At 42.8% G+C, this 15,008-nt stretch overlaps 2 protein-coding genes across 4 annotated transcripts in view; one reads left to right on the top strand and one right to left on the bottom strand.

Annotated features, from left to right (window-relative positions):
- Positions 1 to 15,008, top strand: part of Mettl9 (methyltransferase like 9) — a 38,409-nt gene that overhangs the window by 21,506 nt on the left and 1,895 nt on the right. The gene's annotated exons all lie outside the window — the stretch shown is intronic.
- On the bottom strand, positions 4,046 to 14,660 carry Igsf6 (immunoglobulin superfamily member 6). The gene is made up of 6 exons (XM_052199978.1): positions 14,534 to 14,660; positions 10,379 to 10,738; positions 8,275 to 8,378; positions 7,638 to 7,688; positions 7,278 to 7,355; positions 4,046 to 5,591 (listed from the first exon to the last, which is right to left on the bottom strand). Exons 1-6 carry the CDS (start codon positions 14,598 to 14,600, stop codon positions 5,535 to 5,537), a joined length of 717 nt encoding a protein of 238 aa, XP_052055938.1. The 5' UTR covers positions 14,601 to 14,660; the 3' UTR covers positions 4,046 to 5,534.

Genomic DNA, 15,008 nt, shown 5'->3' with positions numbered 1-15,008 from the left:
TCTTGAAGATTATAGCTTTAATGCTCTTCTGTATGTTGTTAAATTAATGTACATTAATATAAAACTTGTTATGTATGTTAATATTTTTTAATATTTTGCCTCACATTTACTATGTAGCCAAAGATGACCTTGAATTTTTCATCTTCCTGCCTCCACCTCTCTGGTGCTAGGATTTATGTGGTGGTAGAGACAGCCCACAGCTTCCTGATGTTTGGCAGTCTACCAATCAAGTTGTATCTACAGCTCCTAGTTTTCTAATTTTAATGCCCAGATTGGACATTTTCTCAGTTCTCAAGTACTTGCAGACATTTTAAAGGAATTCCTTACTATTTTATAAGTGTTAGAGTCACTAAATATTGTGGAAACCCATATTTTAAGGAATAGCGTTCCTGTTTCTTGGGATTGTGGAACACTGGATTTATGTTACTGTGTACAGGTATGCGTCTGAATTCTTTTCTTGACCTTGAAGTTCATCCATGGTCATAATCCTTCCTTCTTTTTTTTCTTTTATTTTCTCATTATTTCTTGTTTGTTTGCTTGCTTTCTTTGGAGATAGGGTCCTGCAGCTTCAGCTGCTTTGAAACTCATGATCCCCCCGTTTAAGCGTCTCATATGCTGAGATTACAGTGGCAGGTCACCATGCCTCCTTCTGCACTCAGTGCTTGTCTGAACATTTGCCAAATCTAAGAGTTTTTGTTGTTGGTATGGAAAATAGGAACTATTCTCCCTTTCTCCCTCCCTCCCTCCCTCCCTCCCTCCTTCCTTCCTTCCCTCCCTCCTTCCCTTCCCCTATCCCCTGTGTATGTGTGAGAGGGAGAGTAAGAGGGAGGGGGAGGGAGCAAGTGCGGCAGAGTTGACATTAGTTGTCTGTCCCTTTTTCCCTTAGAGACAAGGTCTCACTGAACCTGGGATTTGCTGCTTTATGTCTAGAGCATCAGATAGTTGTGTCCTCCACTGATACTACAGTTCCATGCTGCCACACCCATCTATGCTATGGGGTGGGTACCAGGGATCTGAAGGCCAGTGGGTCTCATGCTTGTCCAAAGAGTCTTCTCCCCATCTCTGACCCATCTTCCCTAACTCTTTGTTTTGTTTTGTTTTGTTTTGTTTGAGGCAGGACCTCATGTAACCTGATCTTACTGTGTAACTCAGGATAGCTTCAACTCCTGATCCTTCTGCTTCTGCCTTTCAAGAAGTGGGTTACAGTACTTACTACCATGCCAGGCTTAAAGATGGAAATTTGTAGACATGGGAGGGCAGGGAGAAAATGGATGGAATAAACATCCTCTCCTTGAACTTGCTTCCCCTTGCACTAATTCTTGATGTGGAATGACTCTTCACACTGCTCTAAGTGTGAGTACAGTGTATCATTTGTGTAGTGTGTGTGTGTGTGTGTGTTACACAGTGAAAGACTCAGTAAGTGTCCTCTGATCCGACCTTGCTGCAGTGCCAGCCTGCATTAAGCCTCGGCTCCATCTCTGCATTGTGCTTGTATTGAGTCATTGAGTTGTAAGGGTCTGGCTTCCCGTGCCTTGTTGAGCAACCACATGATAGAATTTTAATGCTGCTTCCTGGCAAAACAGGAGGCGGAAAGGCAGGATAAAAACATCAATCTAACCACAAATTTCATTTCCTTATGTTTCTGACAAGAATTGAAAGGAAGTGAAGCTAAGCCGGAGAGCAGCCTTCACTTAGGAGAGAACAAGCGCCTTGGTTGTGGGTGTCAGAGTTGCCTGTGGACTCTGAGGAGTCTGGCCTGTGGCACAGGACAGACTTGAGACAAAGTCTTGTTGCTAGGGATGACCTTTATTGACCTGTAACTTCTTCAGATCGTCTACAGCATGCTGTTACTACTGTTGCTGCTTCCTTTCTTTAAGGCTTAGTCTAATGAGATCCTGTACAAATATGATTTCCTTGGGAACCAGAGGATTGGAGACTTGAAGGCACAGTGTGTGCTTTGCCTGCTTGGCAAACTCTAAGTCAGTTTTGTGGAAGGTGCTTAGTGTCAGAGGGCTAACCCCTGTTTGAATTTGAATTATTGGTTAGCATGGCCTCTCACTAATCTGAGCGTTTGCCCTGCCCAGAGTGGGATACCCACCTTGGACTTTGTTGCGAGGGTTAAGTCATGTGTCGAACAATGTCCAACTGTTTGGGTCTGAATTTTGGTATTTGATTCATGCTAGATTTATTCTAGTCTGCCTTGTTCTTTCACTGTGTTTTTATTTGTGACTCTATTGGTTATACTTGCTCATAGTTTCTCAGACAGAAGGATTCAAGATTGTCTTTTAGTTTGCCTTCAACTTGTAACAAAAGTGGTTAGAATCCAGGTTAGAATCCAAAGGCTTCATTCTGCCCTTTAACTGTCTCAGAGTGTACTCTCTGTTGGTGTGTGTAATTCCACAGCTATATTGTTATTGGTTACATGTTTGAGATTATTTACAAAGGTGAAAAAAGAATGAATTCTTTTTGAAAACCCTGTTGGCATGTCTTGGCAAGCAAATGAAGTAGAGGACGTAGATAGCAGACTTCTGGGCCTGTTTGCCTCTTCTGTGTTAAGCTGCCCCCTCATTGTGCTGAGCCTAGGAAGTAGGCCCTTGGGAAGGTGATGGAGTTCATGAGGGCTGCCTGCTTTGCTAAAGGTTCCAGAGCCTGCACTTCACCTTTAGCAGTTTGGAGGAGGTGCCTAATTAGAATCCACCTTGTGGTATTCTAATTCCACTTCAGCCTCCAGAACTGTGAAAAAGACATTTCTGATGTTTTTACTCTATTTTGTCATAGCAACACCAGCCTACTAATTACATCTCATCATCATTTGCTCACAGATGTCCTGAAAGATTCCAGTGTTAATGGGAAGTTACATTTTATTTTTTAATAGGGGAAATGTTCTGGATGCCCATAGAATAAGAAAGGGTCTAGCCGGCAGTCTCTGGGGAAGGCTCAGTGTGTGTGGGCTGTTTCTCATCTCAATTGAAATACAAGACATTTTAAAATAGTATTATTGTTCAGTTGTATTCATACAAAGGTATTTGAAGGCTTACTTATGTGCTGGGAAGAGCCAGGCACTGGAAATACAAAGGTTAAATGAGCCCTAAGCTTCTAGTTGTGATTCTAGTACAGATTGTAGCTGCAACAGGCAGTGTTGGGACAGTGTAATAAAAGTTAGGGCAAAGTACTGTGGGGACAGAGAAGGAAGGATCATTAATTGGGACTTAGGGAAGGCTTTGTGTGCATGTCACTAAGCTGTTGTGTTTGTTTTGTTTTTACAGTGTTGAGGTTAAACTCAGGGCCTTGCTCATTCTCTTGAACTGTGTCTTTATAGTATGTTGCAAACTCATGTAAGACTGTATGTAAAAGCATGAAGATGTAGACATGGTGGAGTTAGGATAGGGCAGGTTCATTGTAAGTCAAAGATAGAGTGCAGAGCAGGCCTTGCAGAGTAGCTAAGTGCTCAGTGAGCATTGGGTCTTCTTGAATGTGACGTCAGAGATAAGAGGTCCTTCCTCTGAAAATACCTTCCAAATTTCATTTTAAAATCTGTCTTTGAGATAGTTCTTGTATTTACTCTTTGGGAAACACATTAGAATTCAATCCTAATACGTTAGAGACTTGTCTTTTGGGAACAATGCCAGAGCAAGTCACTGACAGAAACAAATGCTCTCCTGAGTGGAGTTAGTACTTGCTAACTAACTCTCTGCCATCTGGTTCAAAAGTTCATTTATTTTGCCTAAGCTGATAGTTTCAAAGTTAGGGGATTTGCCTCTTGGGGTTCATGGGAGGTTCATTTGGAGTAAGGAGCAAAAGATAAGTTTATTCCATGAGGCCATGTGTTTGAAAGGGAGGGATGGTAACTAGAGAGATGACTCAGTGGCTAAGAGTGCTGTTCCTTCACCTCACCCACACTGAACATCACAATGACCGACTGTCATCCAGCTTCAGAGAATCTGATGTCCTCTTTTGGCTTCCATGGCACTTGTACACAGACCCAGACAAATGCACATACATGAATAAAAACTAAAATAAAAAAATTTAAACCCAAACACTGCTATGTATGCCACTATTTTATTCCTTTTGTCTATATAAATTGCAGAGTATATCACACTGTGTGTGTGTGTGTGTGTGTGTGTGTGTTCAAGTGCATGCAAATAAAATGAGGTTATCCATTTCTTCCTCTCCAGTTTTTGGGACACATGTTATTAGGGTAGCACTGATTTGAGCCACAAGTTTCAGACTCTTCCAAAGAGACTTTAAAGTGTATGAAGGCTGTATCTGTTTTAAGAGTGTGTGCCATTTACATTTAGTTTAGAAGCAACTGTACTAGATAATACACTGTGATGGGTTAATGAGCAGTGTGTGCTTGTTGGTACTTATATTCAAAGAACAATCCTATCAACCCCCCCACCCCCACCCCCTTTTTTCTGTGACAGTGTTTTTCTGTTAACAGCCCTGGCTTTCCTGGAACTTGATCTATAGATCAGGCTGGTCTGAAACTCAGAAATTTACCTGCCTCTGCTTCCTTAGTATTAGGATTAAAGGCATGTGCCACCATGCCTGGCTCAGGTCACCTTAGTGAGATAGTGAGGACCGTGCCGTATCAGACCCTCCTTTCAAGCTCACTAGGTCTGCAGTTCTTTGGCACCACACTGACATCTAGAGTCAGCTGTCTATATTCCTGAGGCATTTTCTGATAGGCTTTGGGTTTCCTCTTTCTAGTCTTCCTCTCTCTCTTTTAGTGCTGTTTTGTTGGTGGTACAACCTAAGTTGTGTTGTATACCTCAGCTGGAGAACTTCACTGCCCACTGCTCCGTTACAGTATCAGAAGGCATCATTTTTGTTCCAAGATGCTGTTTACAATGAGTTTCTCTTACCCAGAAGTTGCTCTTCTCCCTCCTTTTCCCTTCTCACTTGATTCTAATTGTTTCATCATTTCTACAACTCAGGAAGGTATTTATTTATTCCCCCTCACAACTGAGATCTGTGGTTTAACTTGAAGCCTTCTCCCAGTTAACGGCCATGATACATCTATCATGTTGGGTGGTCTGACAGGATACACATAACAGTTTTTAAAAACTGTTAAGATGAAGTTTTTCTCCTTAGACTGTTCCTGGGAAATTAGAAAAAAGGTCCTCCGGTTGAGTTTTCTTTTCTGTAGTTACATTTAGTGACAGCTACTTCCGATTTGCCTTCTGGTGTGGCCGGCTGTTTTCCCAGTTGTCCTGTCCTTTTCTTTTGGTGGTGGCGGTTGTTTTTGAGACAAGATGTGTCTGACCTCAGGTTCATACTATACTCAGGGATGACCTTGAACTTCTGACTCCTTATACTGCTTCACAATGTTGGAATATAGGCTCGTGTCACTTTGCTGAGTCTATGTGTCACTGGGGATCACAGCTAGGACTCCGTGCCTACCAGGCAAGCACTCTGCCAGCCGAGCTACACACCAGCTCTCTTTGGTGTTGTCTTGATTGCTGTATGTCCATTCACACTGCCGTAGACTCTGGAGTTGCACTGTCAGTGGGTTAAGTAAAAAGTAAGCACATCTATGCTCTTCCAGGGCTGGGGAGTGCTTTTCTGTTTTCATAAGTGCTGTCTTGCTCCTGTGACAGTAAACAGGGAGCTGTGTAAGGTTATGTTTCCAGTGGAGTCATCCTACAGCCACATAAGGAGCTACTTTGTAACTATGCAGTTTTGGCCTTGTGTATACTTGGAATCATTTTCATGTGTCTTATGTGTGTGCACACATACACACATGCATGCCCGAGCGTATATGTGCTCATATGTATGTATGTAAGCACTTGATTCTGTTTGAATTTTCAGTTTTGTGTAAACATCTGCACTCCCACCCTTTACTTTAGTGTTGCCTGGTCTTTTGACCCAGAATGTCATGCAGCCTTCTGTGAACTCACTGGGTAGCTCAGGGCCACACTGAGCTTAGATCCTTGGCTTTCATCCAGTGAGTACTGGGATTCCAGGGACATGTCCCATGCTCATCTTGATTTTGTTTGTTTCTGAAATAGGGCTCAGAGTCTTGTTATGCAGCCCAAGCCGGCCTTGAGCTGATAATTTTGCCTTAGTCTCCCAAGTGCTGGGGTGATGACCATCATGCCCTTCCAGTTATTGTAAAAGTTTGGTTACTGTTTTTCCTTTTTTAAAAAAAGTCTGTGTTTCACTACATGAGCCTGGCTAGCTTGCAAGTTGCAGTATAGCTGAGGTTGGCCTCATTTTTTCAGAGATGTGCCTGCCTCTGCCTCCCAAGTGCTGGAATCAAAGGTGTGTGCCTACGTACCTGGCTCTATTTTTGCTTACTTTAGAGGATTATATGGGAACTAAAATAAAATCTGTCTTGATGTTATCATCAAATCTTTGACTAGGAACTTTAAAGCTCTTAGTTCCAGTCTTGCTTCAGATGACTTACTCTTGTTGAAAAAGCACCTAGGAGTCAGAGGCAGGTGTGTCTTTGTGAGTTTGAGGTCAGCCTAGTCTATATAGCCGGTTCCCAGCCAGCTAGGACTATGCAGGGAGACCCAATTCCAAGAAGTAATAAGTAATAGGAAAAATTGTGAATAGGTAGTTTTCGTCTTTATGCTTTTTTTTATATCACAGGAAGATGAATTTAGTATGTGGATGATATTCTCTTTTGGTTAAAAAGAGTTTAGATTTTAGTTTTAAAAACTGAATCTGGGGATGGAACCCAGGGCTTTAATGAATATTGGGCAGATGCTGTGCCACTGAGTTAAATTCCTGGCTTGTGAAAAGCCTTACAAATTAGATAACTCTCCCCATTATCCACCCCCTTAAAAAAAGGACAAAGGAAGTCACACTCCGTAGTCATCATCCTGTTGTATTTACCTCTTTCCTAGTCATCAGTTCTCTGTGTACATTGTCATAGAAGGTTTAGCATTCCTTCCATGCATTGTGGAACAGGTCTCCTTAAAGCAGCATGCCATGGGGAATCCTGACTGGCTGGGAATAGGATCAATGTGTTGGAAACTTACCCAGTCCCAAAGCTAGTAAGATGCTGCTTTTTGTAACATTGGCAAATTTATTATTCCCTTACTGGTAACAAGTGATTCGTAGTCTGCAAGCCCCTTGCCTGTATTGAAAACAGCTGTTTCCACATTACTAACTGTCGAATGTTGTATCAAAAGTCCTTTGTCATGCTTGTGGTGAAACTGCTGTTAGGTAAACACACTTTGAGAAAGAGTCTACTAAAGGAAAACTTGATTATTGATAGCTTGTTGGCAGCCTGCTCTTTTCAGTGATAGATGCTGTTTCATACTTACAGGTTGATGACTTGTTTCTACATATCTCTTATGGTATAATTCTTGAGCAATTTCCTGAAAGATGCGCCGAGCACTCTTCTGCAAAATCAAAAGGAAACATTTGTCTTTCAGGAGCACGAGTTCTATCTTCGTTGCAGGGGATTCAGCAATGGGCCATACATTTAGTAGAATGTATGGCTGAAAACTGTCAGGTTAGGATGGCAGCTTCCCGCCCAGGTGATGGCTGAGGATCCCTAACCAGGAATAGGAACCTCCAGGGTAGAAGTTCTTACTGTGCTGTTCTCTGGGCTTCTTAACACAGTTTACCATCGAACTGGATCCCGCCTATCACAGTATAAAAAACGCAAGAACTCACAGTACCTTTTTTGAGTCTTCCTTGGTTTCTCTGCTTCTTAGACTGTTAGATTTTGACTGCCAAGAATAAGAAAATCTGTGAGCATTTTGTGACCTTATGCTGAAGGAGGACCAAGCTGGTGCAGTGTTTGAGTGGCACACATTAGGTAACTTTCATAACAGTTGAAGTGCCTTGAACTAAAAAATGAATTAACAACTTAAATGGATGTTTGTTATAGCATATGAACAAATTTTAATAACGATTTATGCCCCAACTTTTTAACATATTCAGATCAAAGATTCCCTTTGGTACATTTAGTTTTAAATATTTTTAAGGCAACTTCTAGTTAACTTCTCATTAATTATTTCTGCTCTTAAAGATTGTACTTTAGTTTTTCCTAGATAATAGAAACGTACCCTTCCCCTAGTCCTCACCCTTGTAGCAGAAAGCTGACACAGGTGCTTAGTCCTGTGGTTCTGGACTTTAAAGAAGAAACAGTGTGAATGTTGTCTCTGACTAATAGTCTCACTGGTGAAGGAACAAGGTATCTACTGCAGCTTCCTCTGAGGTGGAGACCCCTGAAATTGTGGGCCAGCTATTTCTGAGGTAGACAGATGAAAATAACCTTTCTGGTAACATTGGAGGTGAGGGTATTTGACTTACTTTGAGGAGGACTATGGCGATCACACATACACCGGCAACATAGACAGAGAGCAGTGCTAAGAGCACTATCAGGAGACTGTGCACCTCCTTGCTGAAAAGTCTTTCTTCATGGTGGAAACACAAAGGGACAGTCACTGTTGAAGCTGTTCCTGCAGATGTCTGTTAAGCAACATTTACAGGTGTGCTTGCCCCTCCCAGCAACATCTATCTGGGGTCCTGCGATAGAATGAGTTTGATGGTCTTTAAAGGTGTTAGACCAGAAATGCTTCTTCATAAAATAAAAATGTTTAAAAATTATGTTGAAGAGCAAGGTATAGTGGCCCCCTGTTTACTGTCAGCACTTGGACTCTGAGTTGGAGCCCAGGCTGCTTTACATAGTAGGTTCCAGTATCGCCAGAGCTACATAGTGAGACTGTCTCAAACAAACAAATGAAGTTGGACATCTATTGTAATGCTAAGAATCACCTGTTGAGTTTTGAATGTTTTTCCTCCCTTTCTCATGGTACCATACTGCTGATTGATCCTCCTGCCTCACACATGTGTAAGCCTCTACCACTGAGCTACATTCAGCCCAAGAATTACTTTTTATAAACATTACTTAAATACACAGACATTGGAATTTATTTTTGTTAGAAGCAATGAACAAAAATCACCAACTCTTTTGGTACAGTACAGATACTTTCTTGTGTATTTGTTGGTGCAACTGTTAAAAGGTAACTAGTGTTGTCTGGTGAAAACTGGAGGAGGCTATCTATTGACGATCTTAGAGCCAGCTCCTGCTTTAAAGGCAGTTGTGCTGTGTGACATGTGTGTTTCTTAGTGAAAGTCTCCAAGGAGAAATACTGAATTCATTTTCATATTCTGAATTTTCTCTTTGGGGAGGAAGTGACCTGTGTTCAAAGAGGGGATTAAGTAACATGTGAAACATGTACACAGTACTGATTATGTGAAACATGAAAGTACAATTAGATACAAAAATAATTTCCATCAACCCATAGGTCCTGTTCCATGGACTCAGTTTGTATAATGCACATTTTTTAAATTTGTAAAACATCACAGAATTTTGCTCAGATCAGTTTTAAAACCTTTATCTCAAAAGCACAAATTATGATATTTGGTAGTATAATACTTTAGCCTCGACATTTTCTTGATACAAGCTGCCAGTTTCTAAATAGACCCTTCCTGATGGACTCTAGCTAGAATCCACAAACACAGGCAGTAGTGGGCCTTCTCAGTTCTTTCTTCATCTCAGACTTATTCTTGAGAGCTGATCAAGCACTCTTCTTCCTGTGCTGCAGTGTCTAGGGGTAACACAGGGAGACCTGTGTGTGCATCATGTAGCTGTAACACAGGGAGAACAGTGTGTGTAGCGTCTAGGTGTCACACAGGGAGACCGGTGTGTGCGCAGTGTCTAGGTATTAGAGGGAGACCTGTGCTACAGTGTCTAGGTATAATCCAGGGAGAAGGGTGTGTGTGTGTGTGTGTGTGTGTGTGTGTGTGTGTAGTGTCTAGGTGTAGGGAGACCTGTTTTTAGGTGTAAACATAGGAGAACCGTATGTGCAGTATGTAGATGTATCACAGGGAGGCCTATGTGTCTTACTACTTTCTCAGAAACTTGCTTAGCATTGAACCAGCTAGAAAAATCACTCTGTAAGAGAAGAAGAAATGCCCAGTTAAATTAGACTCTGAAAAGATAAAGAGAATTAAACACAAATTTGGAGAGAAGCCACCAGTAGATCCTTGGCCATTATCATTCTGCCTGGATATCAGAAGAAAAACTGTTGCCTCTGGCTTCCTGATAAGATTCCTGATAATCCCTCATTCAAATGAGGGATCAAACCTACCTAAATTTCACCAAGCCATTGAGTAGTCTGAGAAAGACATTTCAAAGAGATATGCCTATGTTGCCAGCTCCTTGGGATGCTGAGGCAAGAGGAGGACTTGGGCCAAGAGTTCAAAGCCAGCCTAGAACAGTATAGCAAGAATTGATTTAAAGGTAAAAAATAGTGAACAACAACAAAATTAGAGAAAAGGCTTACAACACGATTATGAAACTAATAACCACATACATCGTAACAGATGTGATGTAGCCCTGTGGACTGACCTCTCACCACTAGTGTAGTCCCATTTCCAGTCTGTTTAGCGCTCGGTGCCTTTTCATTGGGAAATGCTATTCCACAGATGTAAATTGCACTGTCGTTTGGAGACAGCCTGTTAACAGTGAGGGAGACTTGGTTGTGGTCCAGGGTTTCTTTCACTGTGAACTTGTCCGCCTTATTTCTGCATCCATCCAAGCACAGAGCTTCAGGCTGATGAGTGCCACAGCGAAACCATAAGCCTTTTGGTTGCACCAGAGAGCATCCAGTTGTAGAGAAGGTACACTCCATGGTGACAGCCTCAGAACCGTGGTCCACCTCTAGGTAAGCTGGCTGTAGCACAGACACAGTACAGGCGCCCAGCACACCTGTGAGGAAGCACATGGGTCTTGAGGGACTTTGTTGTTGCTGCTCCTTGGCACTGTTGAGTCAGGGACCAGTCAGTCTGTTTCTTGTCCTATTCCCATTAAAAACAAGACTGTGAAGATGACAGGTGTCCCCACCTGTGCTAAGTCATTGTTGCATTACCTCATGGCTATGGCTATTGGAGGGAGTGTGCCTGAAGCCAGAAGTACACACAGTGCTGATAAGGGTTCCCTTTATCTCAGGCTACCCTTTAAATCTTGAAGAGCCTGTTTCCTCCTGTGCTCCCCCTGCTGTGAAGTGTGATTGAGCACGTGAGCCCTGGCAGGTTTTTTTCCTGCTGGGGGCTGGGCTGCCTAGAGATGAATCTGATGTCCATTTGGGAATTAGGATGACAGGAAGGATATACCTATGAGAAAATGCAGCCTGACTTAGCCCATGGCCTCTCCAGCTGTTGTAGAGCGGAGGCCAGGGAGCGAGCGCCCTGTGCTTTAGTTGTGCTTGACTTGTTGTGTAGTAATAAGGAGATCACAGACTGGAGTTCCCTCTGGGTTTCCCCTATGGTGAGTGGAATGTTGCTCTCTTGTGCAGTGATGTAGAGTTTGAATGTGATGAGGCCCAAACCACAGTTCCTAATGGAATGCAGCTGCTACTGCTGCCTCTGCCGCTTCTACTCGTCACTCTGTGGAGACACTTGGAGCTTGAGTCTGCTTCTTGACCTTCTAGCCCAAGACATGATGGAAAACCACTCAGGTGCTTTTTAATGGGAAGTCTCCTTAAGCCCTTCATGGGGCAAGGAACATGAAAATTGGTATTGGTTGAAGCAAATGTGAGTTTTTAGTTCGACTTCTGCCTATTTATATAGGCCAAATGGTCCCTCTTATCCTACTCTGCTCCTGAGAACGGGGAAAATCCAAATCCTCTGATGCTTGTATTCATTTATCAGTGGTTCTTAACCTTCCTTTTTTTTTTTTTTGTTTGTTTGTTTGTTTTTTTGTTTTTTTTTTTGGATTTGTTTTTTTTTTTTTTTTTTTTTTTTTCCAAGACAGGGTTTCTCTGTCTGGAAAAACCTGGCTGTCCTGGAACTGCCTTGGCTGTCCTGGAACTCACTCTGTAGACCAGGCTGGCCTCGAACTCGGAAATCCACCTGCCTCTGCCTCCCAGAGTGCTGGGATTACAGGCACGTGCCACCACCGCTAGGCAGTTCTTAACCTTCCTAATGCTGCGACCCTTTAATACAGTTCCTCATGTTATGGAGACCCCAACCATAAAATTATTTCATTGTAAGTTTGCTACTGTTATGAACTGTAATGTAAATACCTGATATGCAAGGTATCTGATATTCGACTCCAAAGTTGCAACCCGCAAGGTGAAAATGCTGATTTAGGGGCCATGGTTCTTTTTCACTTAACATTGTGTCTTGTAGGTTACCACACAGAGCAGCAGAGGCAGTAAAGTTAGTCACAGTTTTTGTGAGGGTCTGTTCTCACATTTCTCCTTGAGCATTATGTACCTTGGGGTAAGCTGAGGCTCTGTGCTGACTCGCTGAGAGGAGTTAGGAGTTAGTCAGCTGGAGTACCACCTAACTTCTTGTGTGCCAGGAGGTCCAGCCAAGGGGAGTGGGCTCACACTAACTGTTGACTGCAGTCCAGCTCTGCCCAGGCACAGTTCCTTAGATGTCCAGGGGCTGCTCTGCAGACTTGATATGGATTGGTCCTGTCCTTCCTGCATGCAGACAGAGCCCCAGTCTCAGGTGGCTTTCAACTGAAGATTTCAAAAGTAAACCAACTGGGCTGGAGAGGTGGCTCAGAGGTTAAGAGCACTGACTGTTCTTCCAGAGGTCCTGAGTTCAATTCCCAGCAACCACATGGTGCCCCACAACCATCTGTAATGGGGATCAGATGCTGTTTTCTGATGTGTCTGAAGACAGTGACAGTATACCCACACACATGAAATAAACAAATCTTAAAAGAAAAAAGTAAACCAACCTTTAACACAGAAATACTTGCAACTTGGGAATTTTCTCTCACAGTCTCCGTTGGGGAAACTTAACAGGCCAAGGAAGGGACAGTATTGTCCCTTCTTCCTCTAGTTGAGCAACATTAGTCAAAAAGAGAAGTCTGGATAGTGTCACTAAAGCCCGCTCGTGTGAAGTTTTTCTTTTAGGAATTCTGGGTTCTGTAGGTTTTTTTTGTTTTAAATCAGTTTCCACTGAAAATGTTGAAAGTTTAGCTCAGTGGAGGAAATAAAGTCACACTACTCCTGTTTTTAAACTGTTAGAAAATAAGTAGAGAACTTATTTTGGATACCTTGAGTTTATTTTGTGTATGCTTATGCATGCCAGCCTGTTCAGGTGTGTATACTTATGCCTGGGCATGTACAGACGTGTGGAGGCCAGAGGGCAACCTCAGTTGTTTGGAATTATTTACTTTGGGTTTCCCAGAGAGGGTCTCAGTGGCTGGGTAGGCCTGGCTAGCTAGGGAGCCCAGCTCTGCCTCCCCATCACTGAGATGGTACGTGTGTGCCACCAGGCCTGACTCTTTTACATGTTCTAGAAAGCACATGTAGGTCCCACTGCCTGCAAAGCAATGCTTTACTGAGTTACCACCCCAGCTCAAACATCTACTATTAGCATCAGAAGCTAACAATTACTATTATTATTTTTATTTATTTATTTATTTTGAGGCAGGGTTTCTCTGTGTAGCCCTGGCTGTCCTGAAACTTGCTCTGTAGATCAAGCTAGCTTTGAACTCAGAATCCTCTTGCCTCTGCCTCCCGAGTGCTGGGTTTGCACTGCGACTGCTCTGCCCAATGTTTATTATTATAAAAAATGTTAAACATATGCAAAAGTGACTACCCAACACAGGGGGCCCACCCTTGCCTGGCTTTATCTTGACTTGTTTCCGGTCTCCTCACTATCTCATCTATTCACTCCTTTGTTATTGTATCTGCAAACATTTCATAAGAGAGCTGGAAAGATAAAGCTTTTCTCTTAACTCCAACAAAGCACTGTACAAAAATAGTATATAGTCATTGCACACAATAGAGCAGTGTAAGACATGACCATGGTTCCTCAGCCAGAAGAGCCACTGTTAACATTCAGGTATAATTCCTTCACCCCTCCCCCCTCCTGCCCCGTCTCCCCTCCCTCTGCATTCTCCTTTCCTTTTCTTGTGTGTGCTAGAGAGTGAACCAGACCCTTGCATATGCTAGGCAGGTGGCCCACCACTAGGCTACCCTACCTACCTTCTTTACAGATGAGAAAAAAATTTCAAGAATGTTTGCTCCATTTCTTGCCCTGCATTCCAGATTTTGTGAGTAGATGTTAGATGATTTAAACTGTGATGAAATAAATAACTTTTATAGAGCTAGAACAGGTAGAGATAGAATTTAAAGGTGTTATATTTTCAGGTGGTTTTTCTCTAGGACAAGTTACAGCTTTAAAACCAAGTTCTTTTCAGCCTTTAGAAAGATTGTCCTATGAAAGTATTAAGCTAGTATTGTGCAGTGTGCAGTAGTCCAGAGCTTGCCTGTGTAGGAATTGACTGAATGACTAGCACAAGTGGTCCTGAGCAGGTTGTCTGGTGAGATGTGCTCAAAGCAGCATAAACAGCCAAGGGCTGTAAGGAAACCTTTCTTCAACTATGCTTTAGTACCAAGTTCTGTGGGGAGAAGAGACCCACTGACTTACTGTAGTGCTGCCCTCTTAAATGATCTGCTAAGAGCTTAGAGTATACATATAAGGCAGGAAGCAGCAGTTACTTAATGAACTAGAGAAAAGGAAAAGTCAACCTCCTTACCGACATGGAAAAGGACGAGGCTGATTTCTAGCCGGAGGCCGCTTCTGCCTGTGCTCGCAGGGCCCATCTCTGTGCATATGCCTTCTTCTCTACTTTTCTCTTTTCAGAAAGGAAGAAGTAAAGAGAGGAACTCACATTAAGGAAGCACAAGCAGGAACTTTGAGAAATTGTGTAAGAATGGTTTGTAATAAGTTTCACCATTTAGAGTTGAGATTTCAGTCTGAGCATGTGTGTATATTAGAAGTTGTCATGGGCATTTGATATTTGTGGAGGTTGCAGGAAGTCATGTGCTCCTCAAGCAGTGCTGACATTTTAGAGTGCTCTTACTGATGTGCTCTGCTGTGGAGTGCCTCTGGGGCCAGAAGCTGCTCGACATGACATGAGCAGCAGCAAGAGCCCATGTTTCCTGTAGGCCTGGGAGAAAAAGCCCAGAGGCACGACTGTGTGTTTGGCATGGTAAGGAAGTTCACAGCTG

The sequence above is a fragment of the Apodemus sylvaticus genome, chromosome 1, assembly GCF_947179515.1.
Source record: "Apodemus sylvaticus chromosome 1, mApoSyl1.1, whole genome shotgun sequence".
NCBI lineage: Eukaryota > Metazoa > Chordata > Mammalia > Rodentia > Muridae > Apodemus > Apodemus sylvaticus.
This window is presented reverse-complemented; position numbering and strand designations above follow the sequence as displayed.